A 9582-nucleotide genomic window follows, 5' to 3' on the forward strand; every position below is an offset into this window, starting at 1 on the left:
CTTATCCTGTAAATAAGCTGCATAATGGAAGAACAGATGTACAAATGCATGCACATATCCTCAGTTTTAGTTGAATACCACCAGAATAATTTATTTTTATCTACATAAAATAACAAGCTTGTTATCTTGTATCAGATTATCAAATATCAGATTTGTATAAAACATTGTATTATTTTGTTTAAGTAGTTTAATTAAAAAAGGAGCCTTCTTCCCAATATAGTTCAGTAGGATCTGAGTTAATTTCTTTGTCGTACTACAAATAGTCTTTGTTTAGTGACCACAATTGAAATAGATAACTTAGTGACTGCTTCACTAAGTGAAACACTGGTGGTGCTTATGATTGTACTTCAATACAGGCAGCAACCCGTATCAACCATCAGTGCTAGTTAATAATATCTGTGATACATTTTAAATGTTCAGTTGACTGAGTTTCATGTTTAATAATAATAATAAAGTAAATCACTTAATCTTTTTAAATTATACTTTGATTGAATGCAGCATATGATTAAAGAATATTTATCCTAATACTTACCACAGGATTTTGCTCTTTTTATTATATTTATGTTTTTCAGCCTGTGTGATAACATTCTCTATTCTTCCTTTTTAGTGGGTGAATCATCTCTTGAGGGGAAATCTGGCTCAGGCGAAAAGATCAAGAAACGTGTGAAAACGCCTTATTCCCTAAAGAGATGGCGCCCTTCAACATGGGTCATCTCCACAGAACCCCTGGATTGTGAGATTAACAACAATGGGGGTGACAGGGTGGTTAGTTCTAAGTCCAACACAGCTGTTTACCTTGGAGAAGGAGGTACTGCAACAACTATGGTGTCTAAAGATGCAGGAGTGAATTGTCTGTGAATTGTTTAAAAGCTTACGCAACTGACATTATTGCATTCTGTTAATGAACATGCAGAAGACATTTTATATTTAAAAAAAAACACTTCCTGCTTTCTTCTGTCAGTACTCCTTACCAAGGACTTGCTTTAAATAGATTTCAGCTATGCAGACAATTTTTAGCTTATGCTTCCATAATTTTTTTTTTTTTACATTTTGCACTTTTTATTTAGAATTGCAAAACTACATCTGTTCGTCTTTGATCATGGAATTATATATGTATGTATCAAATACTGTGGTCTCAAAATATTTTTTTTTAATCAAAAACAAGAAAATGTATTGTTGATAATCAGTCTGGACCGGTTTCTAAAGGTCACTAAACAGCTAAGCCAGTGGACTGTGGTGGTGTCCACTGTTCATGGTTTGAATTGTGTGCACAAATCATTTGTATGTTTCTGTGTAACAAGAGTGTATTACTTTCATACTTTCTATTTTACACCTGTATTATGTTGAAATGTGCAATAGTCTGTAGTTCATAATATACTTTGGGTTTCCATTCCTACAAAACATTCTTCTTTTTGGAGTTAAAAATATCAATAGCTGTGTTTAATCTGGTAATTCAGCAGCCGGTGATTTCTAACCATGAACTCTGCAAGCATAATCAGCTTGAAGTAGCTGCTTTTATCTATCGGTATACGTGCTCTAAGATTAGAGTTAATGCATGATTTTCCCCCTCCCTTGACTCTTTTTTTTAAAAAAACCTGAAAAGAACAAATCTTTTATCTTTCATATTTCCAAATTAGAAGTTTAATTTTTCTTCATAATGAATGACATAGGTTGGGAAAATTTTAATCAAGAAAGTGTTCAAGAAATGTCAACGGTTATCTTCCTGATTAGTGTGATACTAATTAAATGTATTTTCAGTTAGGAAATTTACAGGGTAAAGAAAGTTCTACCTTGGATAGGTGATTTATGGTCTATTTTCACCAAGTCAATATGCATGTGAGAATTAGAGGTACAAAAACAGAGCAGAACTGAAGCGGGGCATGGCATGGAGGGAGGAGAGCAAAGATAAAATATCTTGCATATGCTTATGGGTGGTTGGATGTAGCCCCTTATGTATGCATTTGTATGGCTGGCTGTCATTCTTATGGTATAGTTTATGCAATTTGTCAGTTAAATATAGTATTTATGTATTTTTTTTCCTTAATGGATGCTTTTGATGCTTGCTGGAAACACATTTTTGTCTCATCTTTGTAATTTACCTTAAACACATTATGTACAGGTTGTTTATGCATATTTTTAAGTAGAAAAGCTAAAACCTGGATTAGTTCGCTTGATTTCTATGTCTTGGTTATGGTCACAGCCAAAATGATCTACCTTAGTATTGACATTAGGTTGCCTGCTATATATGATTGGCCATATAAGAGTTTAATGAAAGGATCCAGTTCATCTCCTCTTTTTTCATTAGTTATTGTTCTAGAATCTAGAATATGATTCATGCTTATCTCAAAAGTATATAAGTCTTTGGTTGTTCTGACAAGGAATCTTAGAAGTTGTAATCCAATGCTTCTGGAAATTACCCAATATAAAAAGTCATATAGAACAGGCGTGCCCAACCTTCAGCCGTGGACAGCTAGTGATGAGCCCCACAAGATATAATAAAAATATTAAGGAAGTTTGTTATTTATATACATTAATTATATTATATATTTGATATATAGCCCAGGGCAATTTCTCTTCACTCAGTGCAGCCCAGGCAAGCTAAAAGGTTGGACACCCATGATACAGAACATATGTAGAACCTTACATAATTTTGCATGACTGTTACAACCTCTGGGTCATTATCTGGAAAATAGGTAGGGGCATTTGCTTAAATTGAAACTAGTATAAACACTTGCCATAGCTTGAATCCAATTGCTATGCAGGCAGGAAGATTCAGGGACACAGACACACACACACATACCATAGCACCTAACACAACAACGTTCTGAGTGAAATAATTTTATTCTAGTACTGTTTTTCACCCTCTTACGGCCCACTTTAAATAATTTTAAAAGTCATATCTTTTTTGTTGAATTCTATTATTTACTGTCTTTCTAAAAGTATGTTGCCTTTATTCCTAGAGTCATAGCATACCTACACCTTGGCTGCAACTTTTCATGCAATAACACATTTACAGAAAGTTGTAGCCTACCATATTTCATTCAAGCTTGCTTTTTATTGCACAACAATTCACAGAACTAGATTTTCTTATCAACATTTACCTTTTGAGTTACATTGAATTGTTCTGGGAGAGAGGGGGGCACAGTCAGCTTTCATGGTGAGCAGTTTTACATGCTTGAAACTATGGCTTGCTTAAATCAAGCTTTTCAAGGCAAGTTTTGAAGTATCCATCTAAATTGCTATACAGTCCCTAAATCAGCCTTAAAAGAACACATTTAGAAATATTTTTGATGGAAAAAACATTGCAGGAGCTCCTACACTTCTCAAACTGATTTCTCAAGGTAGCAATATTCAGGCCAAGAGGAAATTTGATTAGTGGGACTTAAATACCCTCTTAGCTCCTCAGAGTGCTGTACTTCAAAAGGGTATATCAGAAAAGGAAGCCTTATTTCTAAAAGTGAATGCCTAGATGTCCGTTAGCCTGAATGGCCCCAATCTGTCTGGCTGCTTCCTTTTTATATTTCAAATATCCAAAGGGTCAGGGAAGAGGTGGGTCCTATTTCTAAAATTTTGTTGGACAGATGCCTCTCCCTACTTCCCAAAAACAGGAAGCATGAGATGTTTTCTTAAGCATTTTCTAGAGTTTATTTAAAGTAAAAAGCAGCTAATTAAAAAGAAAGCAGAAGGGAATATTGGTGCAAAGAAAAGTCTCTGAAAGTAGTTCAGTTCCACTTTAGATCTGTTTGGTATTATCAGAATATATTGACAATGATTGTAGGATGTGGCTATTATTTCACCGTGTCTCATATCTATATAGCTCAATGGCCCAAGTTTAAAAGTTAAAAAACAATTTATAATATTATATTTCCCAAATATGATGTATCATAGACATTTTTCTCTTAACTTTGCAGTTATGGAGGTGATGCTCTCTTCCTTAAAATTATACTGCTAGCAAATGATGAGTTGAAAAGTGTTTACTGAAAAACTACTTCCCTTTATCAATATTTTGAATGAGAAAATATTGCATGTTGAGGTACATTATTTGCCATTTTGTAAGAACAAATTTCCAAACATGAATAAAATGGTGTCAGAATTCCATTACTTAGCAAATCAAAGACAATTTATTTTTCTAATGTGGCAGGCTCGTGGTTTCACTGTAATTTCACCTCCACCCCACCCATAATGTGATGCAGGGGAAGGAAAATAGTGCACAAGTTAAACAATTGCACTCTTATTGTATAAATTGTATAATAAGTGAAGAATTTTTAAAAAATTAAAGATATGTTAATTGCATTTTAATTCATGGAGAACAATATTAAAAGCATGTATTTTGTGTTAGATATAACAGATAGGATAATTCAGGCTACTTTTGTTATCATTTGAAAGTAGAAAGTTGTTCTGCTCAGTAGTCACGTTTATTTTAATTGAATGAACAACGTAAAATGCATAAATGCAAAATTCTGCATTGTTCCTCAAAAGCTATTGTAATCATCAATACCCATACATTGTGAGGAAGAACTCAAAATAGGTTCAGGCTTGAGAAAGGAATTCTTCATCCATATTATTTGTGATATTCTAGCAGTAAGTCTTTGCACATCTGCTGCATCTCTAAGCACTATTCCTTCTGATGTATTTTTCCCCATGATTGTTTTTTAACAAAACATATTAATATAAAAGTTATAGAGCTTATTTCATCAAAGGATTATAATGAAGAACAATTTGTTTCATTTTTATCATACTTGTATATCTTTTATTACTTTTTCCAGTTAATAAGTTTTTTGTTGCAATTTTTTAAATATTAATTTTATTAGGAAAATATGTGATATAAAGAATAGTCTAAATATTTTATCTTTATTTTTCCTTGGTAATTTGAAAGTATCTAATAAACTTAAAATTAATTGTAAACCATATATAATCATCTAGCCTAGACCAAGTCAGTAATTTGGTTTATTTTATTTTATTTGCAAAGGAATTTCATATATGGCTGTCATCTCTTTCCCCTAGAGCATGGGTATCAAACTCAACCGCGTGACGTATTGTGATGTTTTTCCCCTTTGCAGAGCTGGGGTGGGTGTGGCCTGCATGTGACACATCTGGTCCAGGGGCCGCCAGTTTGACACCCCTGCCCTAGAGTGAGAAAAGGAATTTGAGCAAGCAATTTTGAGATAAAAAGTGTGGAGTAATCCTGTTTAGATACCCTTGTTATTGTTTTATTTTTTTCTTCTACCCTAAGTCCATTCAAACATCAGAGTTAAGATTATAGCTTGTGGAATCTAAATTGCAATTAGGAAATAAGTGAAACCATATCTTGCATTTGGAATCCATGTTGAACTGTGACCAGTTTTAAAAAACATTTTCTTGGGGGAATTGGCTAGATTCTCTGCAATGAGCCATACTTGCTATAATTGCTGCTTTAGCAGCATCTGAAGGAGCAGCCATTTTGTATTTTTCATCAATTGGGTAAGCAAGCATTCTGCCATTTAAGCTGAAAGGAGCTGATCTTAGAGGTGCAGTTTAAATGCTTGAAAAAGCTGACTTTTTTGTGTGTGTTCCAGAGTGCTTCTAGAGACTTGTAGCCAAAGTATTGGGTGCTTCTTGACCAACACAAAATGATGTACTTTGAAGCCAAAGGCAAGAGAGAGTAAAAGCATGAGCTCTAGTAGCCCTCCGTGAACCTTTTCAACACGTCATTGCTTATTTCAGGTTCATCCATGTTATTACTTTGCCAGGACTACAGAATGCCTATTATGGGCTCAAGTGTATACCCCATTTCAGGATGCACTGTTGAATTGTAAAGGAAAAGCACCTCAAACTTGAGATAGGCAGTGCTCCTGTTTGCAGATTTAAACTGAAGCATTTGCTTTTTCAAGCATGTCATTCAAAGTCTTGAATTGTCCCTGCTCACTGTATGCTTTCTTCTGATTTGTAAGTCCAAGTCTAAAATTATAAACACAGATTCAGACAGAAAGATTGGCTTTCCTTTGTCCAATATTGCTACATTTTAAAGGTGGTCATTTAAAAAGACAAGTGGTTAAAATGCCATCTTAATCAAGTTGCTTATTTTGTTTTATAGAATTTATTTGGTGACATAATAGTTAAAAATTCTGGTCTCTTATAACTCAAAAAGTAACAATATTCTCCTTCCTTTATATAAGATATCTGGTTATTAGATATTTGATTATTCCTTCTCAACAGGGCTTACAATGCAGAGGCTCTTTGAGAATCTGTTTACAAAGCTATTAGAATATTAGAAGTAAAGCAAAGTTTCTGGGGAGTACTTTAAAAACTATCAAATTTATTAAGGCATTAATTCATGGACATATGCTACCTAAAGTAGAAGGCTAGCCTCATTGCAGGTAGTGCTTAACTTACAACCATTTGCTTAGCAACCATTCAAAGTTACTATGGCACTGAAAAAAAGTGACTTGCAACCAGTCTTCGCACTTATGACTGTCACAGTAACCCCATGATCACATGATCAGAATTCATGTGCTTGGAAACCAGCATGAATTTATGACGGTTGCATCATCCCGAGTCATGTGACTTCCCTTTGCAACCTTCCCTACCAGCTTCCAACAAACAGAGTCAATGGGGGAAGTTGGATTTGCTTAACGACAGTATGTTTCACTTAACTGTGGCAAAAAAGGTAAAATCAGGAACAAGTCAGTTAATCACCACTTTGCTTAGCAACCGAAATTCTGGTTCAAATTGTGGCCATAGGTTGAACAGAGAAATAGAAATAGGGAACTTATCTATTTGTTCACACCCAAAATGGGAATGTCTCAGGCTCTACAGATTTTTTAGAGCACTTAGTTCAGAGTGTTTATTTTAATTTGGGGGGATTTTGCCAAATCTCCCAAATGTTTCTATATAACATTTATCTAGTACTAATATTATGGTTATGGTATTTCTTTTAACTATATCCAGGGGTGGGATTCAGCCAGTTCGCACCAGTTCGGGCGAACCGGATGTTAATTTTGCATCAGGTTCGCTTAACTGGTTGTGGCAAGGACAGCTGGTCCCGCCCACCCCTCCCCTCCCCGGAGTCTCCACGCAGCCCGTTCATCGTGCCAGGTAAGTGCAGGGCCCGTGTGGAGGCTCTGGGAGGGCGAAAAACGGGCCTCCCAGAAGCCAGAAATGGGGCGGTTTCTGGCCTCCAGAAGCCCTCCAGAGCCCAGGAGAGGCTGTTTTCGACCTCCTGGAGGCTCGGGGAAAGCCTCCAAAGCCTGGGAGAGCGAAAAATGGGCCCACCGGAAGTCCCGGAAGTCTGAAAATGGGCCTGTTTCCAGCCTGTGGAGGCCCTCTAGAGCCAGGGAGAGGCTTTTTTCGCCCTCCTGGAGGCTGGGTAGAGTGAAAACGCACACACACATCGGTGCACGAGGCTGAGTAGGCCACGCCCTCCATGGCCACACTCACCCAGCAACCAGGCACAGAACCAGTTGCTAACATTTTTCAATCCCACCCTTTGACTATATCCCTGGTATTTACAGCACTTAGGTTTGTCCATGAAAAAAAATCCAAATTAAATGGGAAAGGCAACTAGAAATTTAAAAAAAATGATTCCATATCTAATTTTCGTCTATCTTAGTTTGTGTTGGTTACTCGAGATCAAATGACATCAGTGCTGCATATTTGTTTTCTTATACTGAAGGAAATGTACTGGCCAGCATGCAAGATTGAAACACACCTTTCTTTGCTTCAGATTAAATGCTTTCTAAAAAATGTATTGGGACAATAGCCAAATACAAGACAACATTCACTGAAGTTGACATGTGAAGCTATATATATCCTCTAATTACAAAAATACTACTGTAGTCTTCAATAGACAAACTCCCAAATATTTCTAGAAAGTAAGATGAGCTGAAGAATGCTAGTTGTCATATTGTAGTCATATTGTACTGTTTCCCACATTACTGCTGAAATAACCAGTTTATAACAATTAGTTTTATTATTTTTGTATAAACTGCCCAATATTTTGCTATGCTATTTAAGTTGTGTATTACAGGATGTGACTTAATTACATTTGTTTTTTTAATGTTTTATGGAGGCCACTAAGAAAGCTGACATTACTGAAAGCCACTTTAGAGTTTTCTATGAATTCTTGTAACAAAATGCCTTGTGATATATGAATCTGAATAAACAGACTGTTTTAATGAAAAGAGTGGATCAGAACATTTAAAAACTATCCTTTAGGGGGTTTGTGGAGAGGGGAAAGGCTTGCTGTAAAATTATGCATTAATCCATTTAATAAATATAACTTCATGAAAGTATGAAATTTGTACATGTGTGTCACTTAAACATCTCTAAATTGACCAACAGGTGTCACTCTTACATGCAAAAATGTTTTTATAGTGACCTGATATATTTTATGATGTTTTTCAATTTAGGGAGTTTTCAGTTTATCAGTTTATCTCCATAATTACATAATAGGGAAGAATGCTAAAAAATGTGATCAGGAATAGGTCATCCTTATATATTATTTGTCAGTCCTTGCCTTTATGCTTACATGGTGTTGTAAATAAAGCATATGAATGATAGCTACTTGGATATTGAGACTTGAACATTGCTTCCAGACAATGAGTTGAAAAACTTTTAGAAAAAGAGAAAACTTTGAAATTTTAAAGAGAAAATCTTTCACTGTTCACGGGACACTGAGGAATAATGCAGATATGTGTATGGGATGAGCACAGGCCATTTTTGAAAGATTTGCCATAAATTAGGCTAAAATAGTAATACTGTCATAATGTATACAGAATTCTGGAGTAAAAATGTAATTTGAAGGTATATTTTATGAAACAAACCTGCCTAACTCAGAGTCTAGTACAAGACTGAGGGAAGAGCCCATACAGTTGTCACATTTGGTCATTTTAAATCTACTACAAAAACTTAAAATGTTTAGGCAATTGCATAATTTGTTTTACAATAAGGGCAATTTGACAATTACACTTTTAAAATCAGTGCTTGTCTTTATCAAAGGAAAAAGATGGATGAAAATGTTGCTGCTTTTTAACAACTGAAGTTTGTTACATAAATCAGCTCCTTTACCTCCCTAAACTGGGGTTTATAATAATTTATCCTGGGTAGAATGTACTGGTCAATTCCAGTAGGACAGCGGTATTCAAATAGTGGGACGCGCCCCCCTGGGGGGGGCGCGAGGCTCCATAAAGGGGGGCGCGAAGGCTCCCTTTCCATCTGGGTGCAACGGCGGCGAAGGTGTGGGCGAGGCATAATATATCCCGCCTGGAAGTGGCAGCACTTCGGACTGTGGATTTTCATTGGAGCCGCGGGCTGGAGCTGTGCAAGAAGCCTGCTTGGGCGGGGGTGGGAGGGAGGGAAGCATGGGACCGCCCATCTTCGCCACCGCATAGCTCGCCTCCCCGCCAGCAGCTCCACCGCCAGCATTCCGTCTGGAAGCGGAAGCGCAACAGCCGCTGTTGGGGAAGGGACAAAGGGGCGGCGGTCGCCCGATCTTGCCACCGCCACCCCTTCGCTCCTGGTAACGGCGACTGTTGTGCTGCTGCTTCCAGCTGGGATGCTGGAGGAGCTGCTGGCAGGGAGGGAGGGGAGGAGGGGAGGAGGGAG

The 9582-nt window shown here is 36.7% G+C and overlaps 1 protein-coding gene across 2 annotated transcripts in view; it reads left to right on the plus strand.

The window, feature by feature from the left end:
* The window catches only part of BMPR2 (bone morphogenetic protein receptor type 2), an 85423-nt gene extending 77148 nt beyond the window's left edge, over positions 1-8275 (plus strand). For both annotated transcript variants that reach the window (XM_081938667.1, XM_081938668.1), the window contains exon 13: positions 608-8275. In XM_081938667.1, coding sequence (XP_081794793.1) covers positions 608-858 — 251 coding nt within the window. In that variant the 3' untranslated portion in view covers positions 859-8275. The remainder of the gene's footprint in view (positions 1-607) is intronic.
* The last annotated feature ends 1307 nt before the right edge of the window (positions 8276-9582 follow it).

The sequence above is a fragment of the Natrix helvetica genome (genome assembly GCF_964273705.1).
Source record: "Natrix helvetica genome assembly, chromosome: 1".
Lineage (NCBI taxonomy): Eukaryota > Metazoa > Chordata > Lepidosauria > Squamata > Natricidae > Natrix > Natrix helvetica.